Raw genomic sequence first — 20,806 nt, 5'->3', positions numbered from 1 at the left:
AGGGGAGTGTTGCAGCATCGTACCCTCTCACTTCCTCCTCCTGCTGTGACTGTCTGTCTCAATAAAGTGCCTCACACTGCCTCCAAAAAAGTCTCTCACTTTCCGTCTCTTCCTGTTGTCTTACTCCTTCACAAACACGAAGCTGCGTCTTTGTGTCCATCCTGCTTTGTATTAGACTTGGAGAGGTTTTCCAGTGAGCCTAGTCTACTGAGGAAAAAGCTTTGGTTGGTCTTTGATTCAGAGGCTGTTTGTGTTCAGCAGACACACTGAAACGTTAATGAACAGCGCTCTCCAAGGAAACATGCAAGAGCAACAGGGTTCCTTAGTATTGATTGAGATGACTTGTTCTGGCCTCTATGAGTACCGTGTTTACTGAAAAGCCACCCATTTGCAGAGTAGCTTTTAAAGAACAAAATGTGAACTGAAATGTGTGGAGTTAAACTGTCGTTCTGTTTTCGCTGCCAGCATTGGATACATCCATTGTGCTTCCCCCCACAGGTCTTTTGTTTTTAAGTGGCCTGATTGTTTTTGTGCGGCTGTTTGCTTATTTGTTTATCCATTCCTACAAGCCCACACAGTTTTTTTTTTGTGTATTTCACAGCAATGCACCTTTTCGGCCTCAACTGGCAGCTCCAAGAGTTGGACAACCAGCCGGCATTTGAAAACGGAGGAGTCGGGAAGACGGGGCCCACACAGACAAGCATAGTGACAGCTCTGTCTGCTGACGGTGAGGAAATGAAAGCCTGACCTCTGAATAAACATTTGCAGTATTATTGCAAGAGATGTTTATTCTCCTGTTTATTTTGGTCAAGGTTATTGCCATTGCCTTTCTAAAATATATTGTGCTATTGGGGTCAGGATTTCCTTTGCAGAAATGCCAGTCATATCTTGTACAAACTGATGGCTTCATAACGGTAAATCCTCTCAACTACAACTTTCCTGACCTTGTGGAGAAATGGATCTTGCCTCCAGGGAAGAACATAAATCACATAGAGATGTGGCACATGGTTTGGCACAAAGAACTTGGGCCAATATATGAATATATCATGTCATAATACAAACCCAGAGTATGTATCACCATCAGTGAGACCTTCATTGGCCCACAGTTCAGTGGGGAAATGATCCTGGCCCGATAACTTCCTCAACCTGAGCAGCTGCAGCAGATGTCTGTTCACAGAGGAGTCTGGGTCTGTTCAAAATTTCTGCCTGTCTGAAGGAAGTTTTTTCTTGTTATCATTGACAAATACAAACTCATACTTCTGAACTACTTAGTTGGCTCTCAAAACTAATACTTCAGAAATCATTGTTTAGCCGAATAGTATCTAAATGTATTCTGTGCAAAAGTCCAAGACAAAGAAAAACAGTATCGTATCGTATCGTATCGTATCGTATCGTATCGTATCGTATCGTATCGTATCGTATCGTACAGTATCATATCATATCTTATCCTATCTTATCATATCATATTGTACCTTATCAGATCCTATCATATTGTACTGTATCATATCCTATTATATCTTATCATACTCTGACTCCATGTACTGTGTCGTATTGAATCTTATTGTATCTTATTATTATACAATATATATATATATATAGTTCATTTGCAAAAACAGATATCTCCGTTTTTATAAATTTTCAAAAAACTAATTTCTTTTAATGTTGATTTTTAATAAAGTTACATTTTCAAGAAACCTCTGATTAGTAATGTCATTTGGACTTAGCCAAAGCAACCACACTTCAATTGATTGATAACACCTAAAGCTAGTAATAGAAAAAAATATGTTTTTTGAAACCTTTTTTAAATTTTTAAAAAGGGATTTATCTGTTTTTGCAAATGAACTCTTCATATATATACATATATACACTATATGTAAGGATCAGATACGATAAGGTAAGATATAAGGATGCCTGATCTACCATCAAGCAAAGATTGTGGATCAGGCAGTTAAACATCAATGATCTTTCTGGCTTCTTAAACAATCATTTATTTTACACCTCAAATTCAAATCCAGTTCTTTCTGAACACATTTCCTGTATGAGGAGAAATTAATGTTAATCAAACGTGTTAATTCATGGATCAAATCAGAGCAGCATGACCACATCTAAAGATAATCTAGATTAATTGTGTTCAGATCTTGTGTTGGTGTAAATGCTTTCTATTCAGCTTGCAGGCATCCGAAGCTGCATCATTGTCTCTATGACCTCTGGCTGCAGGCCTTTTCTCTCGAGGACAGAGATCATATCTCAGTGGAGCTCGGGAGAACACATTTGCATTACAGGTGTAACACAATGACCAGATTGGATCATTTGTCACCCTGATTAAGAGCCCTTACAAAGATCACAATGTAATAGACACTGTGTAGATGGGGTGTAAATGTTGCAACCAATTGTAGTCCTCTATTAACAGATTTACAAGCAAGTAGCAGTAGCAAATGGAGCTGTAGGGGAGAGATACTCACAATTGGTCAGTAGTGAATTTGCTACTGGTAATTAGGTGACATTAAAAGAGGGTTAAAGGATCTTTAAAACACTAAAACGTAAATTCATTAAACCAGTTAAAGGGTAAAATGACGATTAAGAAAGACAAATTGCCACAGCAAACCATTTGGCCTTAGGAATGACGGAGTGAAATATTTGTAGCTCTATGCCCTGTCAGCCTTTAGAGTTTATAGGGATCTTTCACCTTCTGAATATTAATTAACTTCCACCAGACAGCCCTGTTCTGCCTAATCATAATCTTGGACCATTGTGTATTCAACAACAAGCAAGGCGTGCGATCTGGGCTCACCTTTACAACAAAAAGCCACCAATTTAATCTCTAAGCTCGCCCAGGTATTTAGAATGCACAACCACGGAAGCATTAATTGAGTTGAGTGGGGCAGGCAAAAGCTCAATTGTTTAAACTCTGCTTGATTTAAATCCTCATAAGTACTGCTAATTAAGATAGCATGAGGCAGGTTTTGGACTGTTTAAAGGCAATCAATAGGCGGCTATTATTCTCCCTGGAGGTAAACTTGGCTTCCTGTCTTCGCTTTGACTGAAGCTAAAGTGACAGGCGATGGCCTCGTTACACACACACACCGAGAGGTGCAAATAATGGAGGTCTGGCACAAACAGGTACACTCATCACTTCTGTACACACAGGTGCACTCACTTAAACACTTCTTACGAGATGTGGGAGCAAAGGTTGAGTTGTTATTACAGGGGGACAAGTCTGCATCTTCCACCCTACGTGTAAAAGTCAGGCACGGTAAATTGTAAAGAGCGCAGCTGCATTATTACCTCTATGGAAGAGCTTCAGACAGCAAGGCTTTGCAGATTTGTCTTCTTAACAATGAGTTTGATCTTGAAATATAACCTTGCAGACTACAGTTTTTCATATAAGCATGAGTCATATTTAAACCGGCCATCTCTCCTTCTTTTGGCAAGTAAGGACATACTTTAAGGACATGATTCGCCAAATTGTCGTGATTTGCTGTTATTGCTGGGGCAAGGTTGAGCTCCTTATATCTGACAGATTCCATTTAGACCTTATCTAAAACAAAGCTTTCCCTATGAGTCACCAAAAACAGAGGAATGATGCCAGTTAGAGTATTATAAAAAGCCAATTATATCTAGTCTTTTTATTGGTGAGCAATGCATCATGGACTACAGGGAAGGGAAAGGAAGTATTACGTTTAATCCTGTCTTAGTCATCACTCATTTGGGTATGACTATCTCATTGTTATGTCCCGACATGAGTGAGATTTCTCTGGAAATCAAAAGATGGATACAGCATTTACTGATATCAAAAGATCATAGACTGAAGCAAAAACCAAGATTGTATTTAAGATGAGAGTGTGGAGGTTTTTTTAGTTGAAAGGCTCTATGATGACTGATTCATACCGTATCACCTTCACTGTGCTGTTCTGGTTCTATAATACCTTACATAATCTGGGCGGGGTGTGTCTCTGTCTTCCAGGCAGGACAAGCGTGCTTCATCAGGAGAACAACTCCATTGATACGGGACAGGTGGACATAGGAAAGAGGGTGGGTCAGAGCGTCCCACCTGGGGTTTTCTGGCGTTCTCAACTAAACATGGAGCAAGCTCGATTCATCAAGTTCAACATCTCGGTACAGAAGAATGCGCTGGTTGGAGTTTACGGACGAAAGGGACTGGCACCATCTCACACTCAGGTAAAGCTATTTTTTAAACTCTTTTAATTCACATAGAAATTAAGAAAGTTATTACACTGACATCTTGTTACTCTTTTTGAAGCAACTATGTACCATGTATCCCTAGTTTTATTAGCTCATATCTGTAAGATGAAGTCTGATCTAGGGGGCTCCAGAGGGAAAAGGCTCTTTCTAGTACCATCCGTAATAACCACTTTCTAGCAGTATGAAGCTCAGCCTACGGTATGGACGAACTTCCTGCCTGCTACCAATTAGCCAAGACTCACACCTAGCCCCTCCACTGGTCACTTGTTCTCCTGAACTGAAGGCTATTTTAATCAAACCAGCACACATCATGGTTAATTGCTTAAAAGTATGGGAAAATTATTTTTAAATGCATGATTATAACCTAATGACAGAGAAAAGCGTTAAAAATGAACAGCACTAGACTGGTCTGCCTCTCTTTGTGCCCAGCGTGCTTTGCACATTGAAGTGTTTCTTCAAGTGCCAATTTATGGGTTAAATACCACTTTTTAGAAGAGTTACTTCAGCTTAGTCTCAAATCACTTACTATTTACTGCTTACCACTACCTCGCAGGTTTGCCAGTTTGTATTGTTACAATTGTTAGATTGTATACTGAGGAAGTTTATAGTAGACTCAGAGTATCTCACAATGCACTTTGATAAAATGGTGCATCTGGACGCAACAGATTGTCCAAGAGTCTCTACATACGTGTAAATCAAGTATAAAGTAGTGGGTAAGAAGCTATTTTTAGACACAACCCTTGTCCTTCCTTTATTTGCAGCCTAACCCTGCACCTGATTTGGCAAACATGAAATACAGCCTATAATATAGCAGTCTATCCTAGGGATGTAAACAAGCATAAATGACCGATAGCAACTATTAGCATGGTGTGGTTTGGCAGTGTTGTGTGATAAAGTTGTATGAAAGCAGTGTCTGTTTATCTCCACTAGAACAATGCTTGATAAAAACAGGCATGTGAATGTGAACCTGGAGAGAGGCTTGAAGTCTGGTGGTGCTAACTCTGCTAACCTAAATCACATTAATATGATTTACCCACAGACTCTGTGACCCTGTGTTTACGTGTGCTAAATGAAATGTGCATTTGTTGGAATTAAAATTCCTGCTTAAAAGGCTAGTAAATTAGTAGCTTTGGAACATCCCTATGCCATACTTTTTCTAAATTCCCCTTGCATCCTCTAATCCTACACCTGTTTTCTTTAAATAAGTCCCACACTGATTTGCCCTTAAATATTACATTAGTAATTCCCATCTTTCTGATAACATCAACAGATAATGGGGATAAAATGACTTTAATTTCTTCATAATTTTCATTATCTCAGTGCTGTAATCATAACATTGACATATTCATCACCTTTTAAATATGTGATGATATTTTAATCCAGTTCCAACTTCAGTTTTAGCTCTGTTTTGGTCTCCACCAACCTTTAAGGGAGTATTCTCCTCTTTAGCCTGTAAATCTTCCCCAACTTTTCCAACAGGTAGTTATCTCTGTCTGTCAACCATCTCATGTTGGGTAGGTAGTGCTCTTTTGGTTTTTACAACATCCTGGAAATCTTGAACCTAGTGAAAGTGGTGAGAATAAATCAGAGTTGCAGAGTTTCTGGCTATGAAATAAAATAGTCAAGCACTGCATGTGAAATCATTCATAAAGGCTAGGAGAATTAATGAGTCAATAATAATAATAATTCTCTGTGGGTTAATTCCCTCAAGCCCTCATACAGAAATTAGCAGCTTAAGTTTCTTGAAGCAGATTTTTGCCAAACAGAATCAGCACTGTTCATTAATGAAAAATAAACTAAATGCATCCCATTCAATACGTTGAGTCCGTTATCTGCCCTTATGAGATTAGCCTTTATTTGAATCCCAGACATCCATGCATTTGCAAATTAAAACTGGGCACTAGGTTAATTTCAGTTTTCTCACAGCTAGGATTCATCTGTGTGTGGGCATGCAAGTCTTTCACTTCCACTAAACGTCTGCCATTTGCAAATTGAAGTGTTTCCAAAATGTCTGATGTGTCACTTGAATGACATTTCTGGGGATCCAAATGTCCAATGCTTGTCGATGGTGACGGAGGCACTCAGACAATGGCTATTTTCCACCACACTTGACTGCAAAAGCTCTTAGCTTCACCTTCTTGACATTCTCTCTTTGTAAAGATGGGCTTCACTCAAGTGTGGACAGTTAGGGCCACCCTTTGATGGTAGGAAGTGCAATGCGAGTGACAACAGGTGAGCTGGATTGCACTTTCAAGGTGAAAAAAGGAAGCTCAACAAAATCAAAGACCAAAGGGTACTAATTAACAAGACACTACTTTTATGTCACAGGCAATTGTTGCACAGACACTCAAGCTTGTCAATGCTGGACACTGTGTCTATTGTGGCCACGTCTAAATTACATACTGTTCAGGGACCGGGGGCACAAATCAATGCATTTACTTAACTGAGCATGAAAGACCCCAATGAGAGATATTGACGGTTGCTTGTATTCAAAGCTTGGAAGACAAGACAACATTTAAGTGAAACAGCCTTTCCACCTTTCTCAAATGTAGACCTCCTTCGTCTGCTATTGAGTGTCTGTCTGGGCTGATACAACCCAAACAAGTTTGGAAACAAACTTTTTTAGCTTTTTCTAAAGAATTCGGACTCAGCTGTAATCAAAGCCAAGTCCACTCAATTTAAAGCCAGAGAATTTGCAGGCTGTGAGGGTTCCTCCGCTGTCTATGGGGCTTCCTTTGGTCTCTGTGCCTGGTCTCTTGGCTGTTTTTCTCTGGTATTGTTGGATTGAGATGAGTTTTGGGGGGGGGGGGGGGGGGGGGGGTTCACATCGGCTAATCAAGATGTATGCACTTTGCCAGGAGGTTTAGGGCTCATGGGATGAACTGTTTTATTACTTCCCCCTCAAGCCAACAACACAAAGAAGTCAACTTCCTCCAGGTTAATATCCCTCCCCTGGCTCCCTGCTTTACTCAAAGGGGGTTTAAATCTCAGTGTTGACTCCACCTGCCCCTTAAATTAACCCTCTCTTTCCTGAAGTTTGCTAGTCAATAGAAAGGTCGCTTGGGCTCATATTTGTCACATTCCTGAGCACTAAATCTGGTTTTAATATATTTTGGTCCTCTTCTTTCATCCCATTCAAGGTCCAATGCATCTTTACAAAGCCGTGCATTAATACATTTATTTTCAGGAAGTGAATAACAGCATAACAGGAAAGTAATTAAAGGAATAGAAATAAACCAGATTTTTTTAGTCAAGGTGTAAAATACTCATCACATAGAAACATTGCATAATCACTATTAATTTAAAGTTGTTTGTCTGGCTTTACACCAGATGAATGGACGTGCAATGTTTACTTTAATAATAAAAGGTTTCGACTTTTCAGCAACTCAAAGCTACCAGCTAGCGTCTGACTTTGTTTTTCTGACATTTGAAGCAGTTTTGGTACTTAGCTCATTTTAGATTCTGAAAAAGGAGTTAATTAATTGTATCTTGTTTTTATTCCGAGTCTTGCATCAAAGCTTATGGGTCTCACATTAAACATTACAAATGGGAATTTGTCATTTGGTGAAAATCTACCAATAAAAATGATGATAAATAAATAAAACCATTCACTTTTATGCCAAAATGTTATTAAGATTCCAAGAAAGCTTTAGTTTTCTTTCTATTGAGAATGTTTACAATTGAGTCTCTTTCTGATATGCAACAAAATCAGATTATGTTTGTTGTCCCCTCACTGTTTATCACTTGATTTATGTTAACAGCTGTTCCTGTCATGTCAGTAAGTAGAGTAGAAGAAGAGGATATACTTCATTAAACTCAGAGGGGATATTCAGTCCTTTCACTCCTTTCATTCTGGTGTTGAAAGTGCCTCGTTCACACACATGCACAAACAGCATCCTATGGACTTGCACTAATGGGGAGGTGTCAGAGTGAGGGCGGTTTACACATTTATGAGAACAGTGAGCAGTTTGGGGTGAAGTGTCTTGCCCAAGGGCATCTCAGTAGTGCCCAGGAAGAGAGCTGGCACCTCTCCAGCTGCCAGCCCATTTTCCAACTTGGTCCATTCTGGGACTTGAACTGAAGACACTCTGGTTCCAACCAAGTCCCTACGGACTGAGCCCTTTCCTCTGTTATTGTCTATTTCAGGGATCTGCTCCTGCAGGACCATGATTTTCTGCTAAACTCGCTTTAACTGTGTTATCTTTTAACACCTACGTTGTTTTATGTTGTTCAATTTAGAGTATTCCTCATTATTAAAAAAAAATGAGTCATCTCGTCTGTGTATCAGCCAAAAACCAACAGCTTAACAGTTCATCAGAGCTCTCTAAAAACAGCCTCATCATTAGATTTAAATCCAAGCACTTATAAATACCGGCTCTGATGCCAATCTGTATGCATCACACTGATAAGCAGCTCTAAGAGTGATTTCCACCCTGAGTTTTCAGTATAGGCTCAGTACATCTGTGTAGCTACCTAACACATTAACCAGGGGATCTGTCTGCATCTGCTTCGCTCCTCTGCAGCCTGTAGCCTGCTTGGGAATTTGCTGGTTTGTGTTGTTACACTGTGTTCTGCTGCAGTGCTCTGTAGCCTACAGCTTCAGTCAGAACCAGGTTCAGGTGTTGAGCAGGTGCACCGAGAGCAGATGCAACGCTTCACTCGTTTCACTTGGCAGGGATGACTCGTTACTCCTTGTTTACCCCGTAAATCAATGTTTGTTTGAAAAAATATATAGAGGCTGCTGCTCTGCATTCCCAGCATATAGGGAAGGGAAATAAGCCTGAGGTACGTTCTGTGTTACATTTGTTTGTTTTTATGTTGTGTACTGTGAATATACTGTGTTTACATACACAGAGGGCATTTTTTTCTTGGAAAGAAAATTGACAATAACAGCAAGGTCAGCCTGCTCTCATCACCTGTAGATAGTATGTTCATCTTAATTTAATTAAAACCAAGATAATGAACTCTCATCTTCTCTGTTTCTCATGTAGATGAAGTATATGCAGCTAATATGCCAGTGGTATATTGATTTTCATTAAGAGATGGCTTTAAATGCTGATATTGTGGCATTTAATTTTGATTTTCTGATCACTATACTATACAGGTCTTCTTGCAGTGAACACCTGAATTTTAAGTCTACATCTGCACAGTGCATGATCAATGTTAATTTAACAGATTATTAAAATAACATTGCTTGACTCTCTGTAAGTGCACTCCCATCAGAGATAACAATTTATATTTTTGGAATACGTTTGAGCGTTTACCCCAGAGCTGTATCGCCTCAATCAGTATACAAACAACTCTGCAAACAACATCTATCAACTCCAAATAACTGTCACTGAAAAATCAACATTTATTAAACTGGAATATTTGCTGTGCACACAGACCTCCTCTGCTTGTGTCTGGCATTACGACTTTGAAGAGTTGCCCTCAGACTGTCAGAGGAAATCACAAAAGGAGCTGCATAAAAAGCAACCAATACAAGCAAATAGAAAGTCTTTGAACTCTCACCTTTGTTGCTGCCTGGTTTGATTAGACTGGTATTAGAATAATCGCTCTCACACGTCTGAAACTGTTCTTGGTATTTTTTTTAGTATGATTTCGTGGAGCTTCTGGACGGCAGCCGGCTCATCGCCAAAGAGCATCGAACCCTAAGCGAACCAGAGCCGAGAGCCCGTCTGGATCACCCCGTCGCTCTCCATCAGGCAGGATTCATCCAGTACCTGGACTTAGGGGTGTGGCACCTGGCGTTTTATAATGACGGACGCAGCGCGGAGGCGGTGTCCTACAACACCATCATCCAGGGTACGAGGACACACATCTGCTGCTGATGAGTGTGATTGGAATGATGAGTAATGACATGTTTGGAGGACTTTAATTTACTTTAACAGCTGCGCCTGCAGAAACAAACAGTGAGGTTGTTTCAATTATTGCCACCACAAAAACAAGTAGAGTTTTTAAAACTTTGAGCTGAAGTTGTTCCAAAGCCAATATCAGTAACAGAAATGTCTCTAAAAACGGCTAAATGCAGGACAGAGTATCAGTGAGTACCAGTGCCACACTGACTTTGGTTCAAGAGCAGCAACTAAATTTAGGTAGTTATTACGTTACAAGAATAGCAGGGAACGTAGAAGCCAGTGTTTCTCTGATGATTTGCAGCAAGTCCTGAGAGGCTGCAAATCTGAGCTGCCCCTAATATTTGCTCAGCTTTTTTGTTGATGCCAGAATTTTAGGCTGACACATTAATTACTGAGAACCTGGTAATAGAAAACAATAAAAACACTGAATGAACCGACTTCACACGGAGAAAAATGAAAAACTCTCCACTGCTCTACAGCACGCACGAGAGAGATTTGTCAACAAATCTCTGCAGAATCATTATGTATTCATAGAACAAACAGACAGACAGACAGACAGACAGACAGACAGACAGACAGACAGACAGACAGACAGACAGACAGACAGACATTAGTCCATGTTGGGTTACAAAAAACTGCAGTTCCTCAAGTGTCCACTTGAGGCTAGCTCCAAAAGCCAAATATTCCCCATTGCAGCCCAGATTGAAATGTCTATGTTTACAGGTTTAAAAGTGTCTTTGGTCTCTATAGCTCATTTCTTTATTTGTGACAATTGTATGGGCTATTTTTTGGTTATATATTTCCTCTGTTTTCATTATTCTAAGGCTAAGAGTTATTCCTCACGAGGCAAAATTGGGGGCGTGGCTAATTTAACTGACAGGTGGCCATGCTGTAGCTGTTTTCCAGGCAGAAAGGCTATGGAAGCAAATCTATGTTCTCAACCTCACCTCTTTGCCAGTTTCAAGAGTAGTAAGTCAGCATTTTCAATATGGTGACAGTCATCTGTAGGCTTCACAACGCCTCTTCAGAACCAGTGATTGACATCACAGAGAATGACCAGATTTTATAGAGTATGTGGGTGCGACTGACTGTCAAGCCACTAAGTTAAATTGAATTTACTGATATATCTCTGTTCGGGTAAAACAAAACAATAGTAATCATATATCACACAGGGTTAATATGGGTTAGTGTTATACAGCTGTTATATTGCAGTCATGCCCTTGAATGGGATTGACACTCTGTATTGGCGTTTTCTCAAATGTAGGTATTTGAGTCATTTTAAGCGAGGAATAAATGGTGTCAGAGCATCTCTGCTTTTAGACATCAGGAGTCACATCTGGTTCCCTTTGTATGGTTCTTGATTATTGTGCAGGACACTGTAACATGAGGCCATACACAGCATTGATCCCTCCATCCTAACAACCTCTTCAGTGTTCTGAAGTCTGTGAAATTTCCTTGTGGGTTTTGAGGCTGGAAAAACACTCAAGTTGAGTTAACTATTTTCTTTCTCTATTTCCTTCGGGGAGATTTATTGATCCGCTTTACAAGTATGGAGGTATTGACTAGTGGGGTCAAAATTGCCTTGGTTCAACACAGGCGCTGTGAACATCCAATACAGGCTCAGAGTAATAACAAAAAAGTTTGCCCCCTGAACGCTGATCAAAATCAAGGGTCCTGGTCCTGTGGGGGTGCCCTTTATGAGCGATGGTCTGTTGAATGAACACGAGATCTGTCTGCAGGATGTGTCAGATTAACTTCAACTCAGAGAGGATTTGAGCTGTAAACACTCAGGAGATTGCATGGCTTGTGTGGGCATGATCAGTCATTCAAGGGTGGGGGGATGAGGCGCTAGAGGAGTCAGAAGGAAAGGAAAATGTGTCAAGGAAATGGAATTATTTGGTCTAATTTAAAATGCCTGTGTGGCTTTTGCTTAGCATGGCTTAAACAGGAGGGGTTGGGCTGCAGTACACATGTTATGCAGGCTTAGACCTTAGTGGGACATGGACAAATAGCTGTAAATGTATGCCATGCCTGATACCAGTGCTGCAGATAAGGGATGCTTAGAAAAGCCCAGATTCATGCAGCGGGAATAAAAAAAGATAAGTTAGTATCCTGGCTGTCTGGTAGTATTTCCTAAACTGTACGATTGTCAAATGTTATATTGAGGAGAAATGCCAGATTTGCTCTAATATGACAGTCTGAGTTATTAATAATTGTTACTGCTCTCTGCTGCTGTACCCACAGACTCTGTCATGGAGTGCACACACAACTGTTACGGGAACGGAGAGTGTGTGGCGGGATCCTGTCACTGCTTCCCAGGATTCATAGGGCCGTACTGCTCCAGAGGTAATTCACACTAAGCTTGTATATCATTCTTATTTTGTCCATTCAGAACATGATTTAAGCCTCAAATGGAAACAATCCTTAAATCTCTAGAGGCATCAAACTTTGCAGAATTTATTGCTTTTATTTGCACAAGGTTTTCAGGTTTTCTGCTGCCACCTCATCACAATGAAGGTTAATGGAATTTTGTTTGCAGTGCTTAAAGTATTGAAAATGTGCCTTTTCATCCTGGCTGTATTGGAGAGAAGGCCAAAGTCTAAAAGATGGCGGGGTCATGCAAACATCTGTGCATATGAAATGAAATCTATATCAAATCTTTGAACTGTTGTTGTTTTATTTCTTAGTAAAAAACGCCAAGTTTGATGGAAAGTTTTGTTTAAAATATGCATATTTACTCTCCTTGTTAAGACTTGGATTAGAAGATACACTTCATTCTTGTGTTTGCATTAAGTATGTTGCTGTTCAATGGTTGAAGTTTGTGGTGTGGTGCCAGTAACTTCCACTGTTTACCTTGATGCTGGTTCCAAAGATTAAATATTCCTGCAGTGTCCAGCTGATAGTTATTTTCATGCTTTAATTAATGGTGCTGTTTCGACTAATAAGAATTAAGTGTCAGTTAGTGAGCTTGAGAGTTGCTGAAAAGCAAACTTTGTTAACTTTGGGCAGCATCAAGCTTGATTTTCGAGTTTGCATGCTTCTCCTACCAGCATGTTTTTGGCTTCGTCTTTGACCTTCCTTGTCTTGATTTGTCCTTTTGTCTTCTCACTGCTTATTTTTGCATCTTCACTTTTTACTTAGTGCTCTCCTTTTGTTTTGCTTTTGTTTGGCCTTACTGATTTGTTTTTTGTTGCCTTATTGCCTTCTAAAAGTTTAACTTTTCTGTTGTTGGCCAGTGGACTTTTGACACTCTTTTTTTTTTACATTGCATTATAAAAACAGTTGCTTTTAAAAACAACACACAGGTAGAGTGACTCTCTCAAGAAGACATTTGATACTTTATCTCAAAATGTAAAACTATTCCTCCTCATGGACTCTAGCTGCAGCCAAATTAGATTTTTTGTTGTTCTACATAAAAGAATTGCCCCATATTTTATATTTTGACATTTCTTCAGTTTGAGGATGAATTCTCCAAACTTGTCATCCTTCCTCAGCTGCCTGTCCGGTCCTGTGCAGCGGTAACGGCCAGTACACCAGGGGGCGCTGTCAGTGCTACAGCGGCTGGAAGGGCACCGAGTGTGACGTTCCCGCCTTGCAGTGCATCGATCCTCAGTGTGGCGGACATGGACTCTGCGTGGCGGGTAACTGTGTGTGCAACACCGGTCACAAAGGGGCCAACTGTGAACAAGGTGAATGAACAAATAAAACTTCTCCTCCCATCGGGTTGGAAGCTGCGAGATGCAACATATTTGTGTGTGAATCACTGGGGGGATCGACACAGCTCATTGGTGAAACAATCGTTGTTTTCAACTCCACTGAGCGGATAATGCTTTGGATGTTGTTATTGATAGCGTGTGTATAAATTAACTCCCTCTTAGTGTTTAGACCACATGAGGGTACATGCTGGAACAGATTGTGCAGTGCCCGATGATGCAGTCACCTATTGAGGGGAGCTCCACAGTTGAAGACACCTGTTAAAATCGATCAGTCAATGGCATCTGCTCCTCTGTTTATAAAGAACGCTTTCCCTTCTTTCTTCTACTCACCCTCTTCCACTTCAGTGCTTTTCACTTTATTGATCCCCATGCAGACAAAAGACAATTATCAGCTCAGATTTACATGTGTGGTTAACCTTTCATGTGGAGCATATTGTGGTTTTGTTTGAAATAAAGCGATATGGGCTGGAAAAGGGGAACATTAGCCGTTCAAGGCGTGCATGTTAGAGATCAGATTGATGAATAGGTTCAGGTAAATGATCAATAACAGTTTCCAGGAAGATATGAAAAGCACGGTGTAATCTGCTCCAGTGGGAGCACAATAGCGTCGCAGCAAATTATCCCTTGTTAGTAATGGGTTGATTGTGTTGGTCATAATTGCCAATTATTAACCTACATCAGCTAGTTGATCTGCAAATTGTTAATAGTAATTGATTATATCTGTCTAGACACTAATTGTGCTCCCTTTCCTGGTGCTAATAATGGAGCGTAATTATGCTGTCAGTGCATTGGAAGAACCCTGCAATATAACATAGAGAAGATAGTTAAACACAGGGGGAAAATTACGACCAGCCACCACTAAACAGCAACAATTTCAGCTGTGGTTCACCAGCTGTCTTCTGGCTCTGAAGCTGTTTTATAAGAATAGCTCTTTTAGCTCATTCCAGTGTGTGCTTAATTATGAGTCGGTTTGATATTCTGTGTGGAAGTGGTGAACTAACACGGCTCTGTGTCTTCAGTGGATTGTGTGGACCCGACGTGCGCCGGTCATGGAGCCTGTCATCATGGCGAGTGTCACTGCAACCCAGGCTGGGGAGGGATCAGCTGTGAGATCCTGAAGAGCACTTGTCCAGAGCAGTGCTCCAGTCACGGCACCTTCAACACCGACTCAGGAACCTGCGTCTGCGAGGCAAACTGGACCGGGGCTGACTGCTCCATAGGTCAGGATGGGTTTCAATTTCTATTCAATAATTGTCATTTAATTAATTTCATGACTTTATCTCCTTTGTTTAAGAAAAAATCTGAAATTTGAAAAGGTCATTACGCTTGAACCTGAGCTGATGTCTTTAAATTCCTTCTTTTCTCCTCAAAACCAAATATGCATGAAATTTAGAAAACACTTATTACAAGAAGAGCTTTAAATCTTTCCACGTGAAAAGCTTGACTGGGGTAATATTTGACTGTATTACTCAAGAATTCAATATGTGATCATTTTTTAATCAGTTGGGTTAGAAATAAAATAACAAATTGTGTAATTTCATTATTCTGATGCCTAAAGCTAGATTTAAAGAGAAGAATTGACATTCTTTGTCTCTTGATGACCTTTTTGGACCTCTGCCAGCCCTACACATTGGCATTAAAAGAGCTAAAGAACATATTAATGTACTGTGATAGCTGTGGTCTTTTGTTCCTGTCAGTCATTAATTTATGGGTGCCATTAGTGCAGCCTTCTGTGAACTATATTAACAAAACCCTGCAAACAGTGCGGCCGCTTCTTTGTCTGTTTTCCTGGATAGTGTTTGAGTTTCTCTAACAAGTAATTGGCACCAAATTATTTCTGTATTTATTCCAAACAAGCTTCCCCCTTGCTGTGCGCAGACACTGCAGACACCAGGCGTCCACAACAGCAGATGCATGAGCCATTATTAACAGGCTGGGGGTTGAAATCTAAAATTTATCTCATGCTGCACATTATGTCTACATGTGGGTGTCTTCTTAAGGTTTAATTAATTATTCTGCTTTAGAGTACAACAAACTTTAAATCGTAGAAAAACATTGTGGTGAGTTTTAAAATTCTAAAAGTTTATTATTACATTTTTTTCTTAATTAATCATCTCTGTTTTTGAAGCACATAAACAACAGAGGATGATTTGTTTTCCTAAATTAATTTATCAAACTATGAAAATTATAAATAACATTGACAGCCAAATCAGTGCATTTCAGCTTTCCCTCGTGGGGACACATGAAGGAAACAAAATGATTCATTGAAAATTCTGAATTTGCTTCATAGATGATCAATGAGAGCCTGACTTACTCAAGTTTTTCATCTCATGAGCCATTTGTCTGTGTTGGTGGCGCTGTCAGTGCTGTGTTTTATGGGCTCTCGCTCACATTCCTCCTATATCAGCCTTGATGAAGTTTCACTTCAGTGTGATAGGGAAGAAGTAAAGGAGAAGTAGTACACTTCCAAAAAAAAAAGAAGACAAAAGAAATCATTCAGATGAGTTCAAAACGAGCAGATTTTCAACTGTTACTGCAGAATGTATTAACAGTTTCTCACATGGATGTGAGAAAAACAACATTTAATGTTATTGTAAAGCACTCACACATTCAAATCCCACAAAAAGTCTCAGTTTTTTTCCAAGTAGGAGGAATAAAGTAACCCGAACCGACCACAGGCCACACACTCCAAACAAACGCTTTCACGGCTGTTAAGAGACAGATGTAGACACCTGATAGCCGTGTCACTCATGCCTGGAAAGTGTTTTACAACAAAGAAAAGAGTGACGGGGCCAAACCTCCGTCTGGACTGCTGCTCATGTCTTTTGTATTCCTTCCTACAGAATGTCAAGTAGAAAAGTTGAATTTAAGAAGTTGAATTTAAGTTAAAGATAGTGATGTGTATTATGAGAAACATGAATTACATGCAATCTGGTAGCTTGAAGCTAAACGAACAAAATACACAAATCTAATTTCTCCTTTTTGTGTTGGATCAAACAAATCAAACTGTGGGTGTGATCACAACCTGATAATTTGGTAATCAACACTTGAAGCATGTGTTGGTTTGAAACAGAGCATATGTTTGCAACAAAGCTTTGGCTCTACATGTTAATCCTGTGCGACCAAGCATATGTTCTTTTTGAAACAAACATAAATCCCAGTTCTTCCTTTCATCAGTCGGATACACTTGTCCAGAACCTTCCCTATAAAACTGGTGCATCTTCTAGCAGCTTTAGCTCTTAGCTGCACACCCACCTGCATGCATCATTTGTTAGCGGCTTTGTATTCAGCGGGTTTGCCTTTCAACACAGGTAGGTGACATGTTAGTTCAAAGGCTGGCCCCTCCCATCTGTTATCTGTGCATGAGGCTCAGGTGATTTATGTGCCGTTGCCTCTCCTTAGAATAAATAGAGAGAGAAACACAATGGCCATACGGAGGAGAACAATTAACAGAGGAAGCAGGAGCTGAAGTTGCCGTTTGTTTCTGTCAGTGGAAAAAGCAGTCGGATGTATTTATTTTGGCTGAGATTCAATTGAAAATTAAATCATAAGGCAGCAGGATGGCGCGATTGGGTTGATAGATGGATGTGCGGACCTTTTGAAGCAGCGTGGAGCTGGATTAGTCAGCAGCAAAGAAGAAAGAATGATTGTTTTAGTGGACAGGGTGTTTTTTCCTTCCTGTGTGTCTCATTTGATTATCTACTTTTAAGAGAAGTCATTTGTTATTCTGTTAGAGTGCTCAAAATTCAAGGCACAATCCTCTCACTCAGCAAGACATCTCTGGCCTGTCAATAACAGAACTGACGTGGTGCGTTTTAGAGAAAGTTGGGAGGTTTACCCACCTGAGCAGGGGGGAGGACTCCTTCTTAATTAATGCTGTGATTCTTCTTCAATTAAATAAACCTTAATTAACAAGCGAGCAGCATGGATCGACCGCACACAACCCCTATCCGGCTCGAGTCAGGGGCATGTTAAAGGCAGATAAACACTTTTGCACTAATGAAAAATTGATTGCATAGATTGTATGGGAAGGAGGGATCCCTTTGGAATCGAATGACTCCCCTCCAGAGGCATGCTTAATATTCTACAGTGTCGGCTTGACTTAATCAGAAACATCCAAGGTCCCTCAATCGAAGAAAAACTCTATTCAGAGAAGGGGAAACAGACAGTTAAGAGGGAGCCACTTCAGAGGGGACTCGGGGTAAAGCAGCAGGGTAGATTGGCTTAAATAAATAATAATACACACAAACAAAATAACAGATATTTAATCCATGACTTCTTACATTTGGAGCAGCGGAATGATGTCTCTCGGCTAATTTGCTTTCCCCGCAGGCTGTACCAAGTTTTTAAAAAGTCACAAACTTCTCCGTTATGGGTCTGTATAAATTTCCTGGAGCATTCAGTCACTTTAAATTTAAGGACATACTTGAGCTACTTTCCTCCAGCACACTGACGGCTATTGTCGCAGCGGAAAGCTTTATGGCTCCTCTGTTCAAAACGCTTTGATGGCGGCTCTTGGTTCCACTAAATGAACATTTCTTATTCTCTCACAAGAGCAGCAGCTTGTCGAGTGTTAGCTGTAGCTGGGTACAGACTGACAAACTTACCACCCATGGATTACATCTTTTGATTTGGGTGCTTTTCTGACGATCCATAACAGCTGCTCCGCTGTTTTTGCGTAAGAAAGCATGTTGATCTGACATCTCTCGAAGTTCAGACATAAGAACTCGCTTAAAATCCATAACCCTCAGCCTAAGTCTGCCAAGCCTCCATGCAAATGAGCGACCAGAATTTGTAAAAACCTGAGAAGTGCTTGTTTGGAAAGTTTCAAGATGCAGAAAGTAATTGCATTCCTTTCCTGTTCCTGTGCCCTTACTTCAGACGGCTTGAGTGATGACAGGTTTTGTTTCATAGGAGGGCGTCTACACTTTATGGAGACATAAAGTGGTCCATGAAATTACAGGAGTCTGATTAAGATGACTTAAAGTGGCTGCAGAAACAAAAAGATGACAGTAAAGACCTGCATTGCTCATGCTTAGGCATCAGAAAAATGTCTTTTTTATGATCATATCATTTCTATTACCTCATTTTATTTTTATAAAAGCTGATTAAAATTCCCAAAGAATATGCTGCTGCGTAAATTGAAAAGAAAATAGATCTTTACTGAATGAGATATCATCTGTCTGCCGTCACAAGGACACAACAATGTAAAGTTTTTCTTTCTGATGTGTGTGCTCTCTAACATGCGCTCATTACCTTTGAATGGGTTCAAACAGTTGCAGTGCTGCATTATGAAGACTTTGAAGCACAGATTAAATGTCCAGCACTGATGATTTAAGGGAATTTACCGTAGCCTTGAGCTATAAAAGTAATAGTACCATAAATCAAGATTAATATCATACTTCCCAGAGGAGATTTATCCTCTTTTTTTCCTCTTATGCAGCTATTTATTGTGTATTTTGGCACACAAGTGGCAGCCAAATAAAATTTTATCGGGGATAGTGTTGCAGCACTCTGACATAGACTATATTAACTATGCATCTTGCTTTATAAACATATAAAAATAATTGTGGATGTATATTGAGACTCATAAATCAAGAAAAAGCAGTACATTGAGGATATTTTCCCATGAGAAGTAATGTGTCTTAAAATGTGCTTTCAGTTTTTACTTCAGATGAAATATTCAGCTTTTCTTAGCCGTATGCGTTTACAAAGTCAGGGTTTTTCTGCAACATATTTTGGAGAAATAGCGTTTAAAACATGTCTTGTTTACAGTTAAACTTTCTGGCCCACTTTAAGCGATGGAGCAAACACTTCTCAGAAAACATCAGAGTATTTTCAGCAGTGGCAGATGCATCAGCTCAGAATACAAAAATACAGCAGCATAAAAAAAGAAAAACAGATCCTTTCCACAGAACAGAAGCTACATGTCTCTATGGCTCTTTCTTCTTGTGACAGAGGTGTGTGTGGTGGACTGCGGTCCCCACGGCTCGTGCATCAGCGGTGTGTGTCACTGCGAAGAGGGCTGGACAGGACCTGAATGTGAGCAGAGGGACTGTCACCCACGCTGCATCGACCACGGAGTCTGCCGGGAGGGCAAGTGTGACTGCCACCAAGGCTGGACGGGTGAACACTGCACTATCGGTGAGCCACGGTGACACATGCGGTACTGACTGTACACCTACACACACTTGACAGAAGGCCACAAACTGCTGAGAAAATCTCTTTATGGACAGGCTTAAAAGGGCAACTTTGGAGTGTGAGTGTCAGTGTTTTTTGTGCAGTTTCAAGAACACCATGACTCACTTGTGTTGCTGCCTACCCACTCCAAACAAGTCCCCATGCATGGCACTGTAAAAGCGCATTAGTGCTTTTATGTGATATTTAAGTTCTTCAAGTTAAAGTGCTGTGCTCGCTTCAGCTGAATCACTGACTCAGATATTCTGGCTTGAATCGTTGCACTTGGATTTTTCCTTTTTTCTAAATGTGTCTATTAATAATGATAATCAACGATGAAAGTTATCAAGTCCATCCCTTAAGCTCTGCACATGTTCATTTTTACTTCACTTTACATTTACCCTTTTTAAATAGTGAGTTAATCTTTTGTTTCTTTACTCTTCCCTCCTTGACTTCTTTGGGAAATATTGCAGATTTTTCTTCTATATCTATAATCCCCTTTGCATTTGTATTTTATATTCATATCCAGTATGTGCTTAAGTAACACGTTGCATTCAAATACAATAAATCCTCTTCCTATTTGACAAGAAGAAGCAATAAAACATGGAAAAATATACTTACCTACATGATAAGAAAAATAATAAATTGGATTATTGGAGGGACCATTGTGCATGCTTTTACTTTGAAGGGCTTTTACTTTTGAACCATTGAGTGTATAATGTTCTGTGATACTTCTATTATGTACTTACATGACTCTTTATTCCAGATTTTGACTTACAATGGAGTACGATTGCTGCTTCTATATTTGCACTAGTCATCGTGACTGTTACTAAACAGGGCCATCCATGAGGG

At 40.0% G+C, this 20,806-nt stretch overlaps 1 protein-coding gene across 1 annotated transcript in view; it reads left to right on the top strand.

Moving 5' to 3' along the window:
• The window catches only part of si:dkey-237h12.3 (teneurin-3), a 174,646-nt gene that overhangs the window by 97,685 nt on the left and 56,155 nt on the right, over nucleotides 1–20,806 (top strand). Inside the window, exons 7-13 of the mRNA XM_034690605.1 lie at nucleotides 602–727; nucleotides 3,965–4,179; nucleotides 9,798–10,008; nucleotides 12,306–12,407; nucleotides 13,556–13,750; nucleotides 14,797–14,997; nucleotides 19,736–19,921. Coding sequence (XP_034546496.1) covers nucleotides 602–727; nucleotides 3,965–4,179; nucleotides 9,798–10,008; nucleotides 12,306–12,407; nucleotides 13,556–13,750; nucleotides 14,797–14,997; nucleotides 19,736–19,921 — 1,236 coding nt within the window. The remainder of the gene's footprint in view (nucleotides 1–601; nucleotides 728–3,964; nucleotides 4,180–9,797; nucleotides 10,009–12,305; nucleotides 12,408–13,555; nucleotides 13,751–14,796; nucleotides 14,998–19,735; nucleotides 19,922–20,806) is intronic.

Source organism: Notolabrus celidotus, chromosome 8, assembly GCF_009762535.1.
Source record: "Notolabrus celidotus isolate fNotCel1 chromosome 8, fNotCel1.pri, whole genome shotgun sequence".
NCBI classification, from domain to species: domain Eukaryota; kingdom Metazoa; phylum Chordata; class Actinopteri; order Labriformes; family Labridae; genus Notolabrus; species Notolabrus celidotus.
Note: the sequence above shows the minus strand (reverse complement) of the source record. Positions and strands in the feature narration are given on the sequence as shown.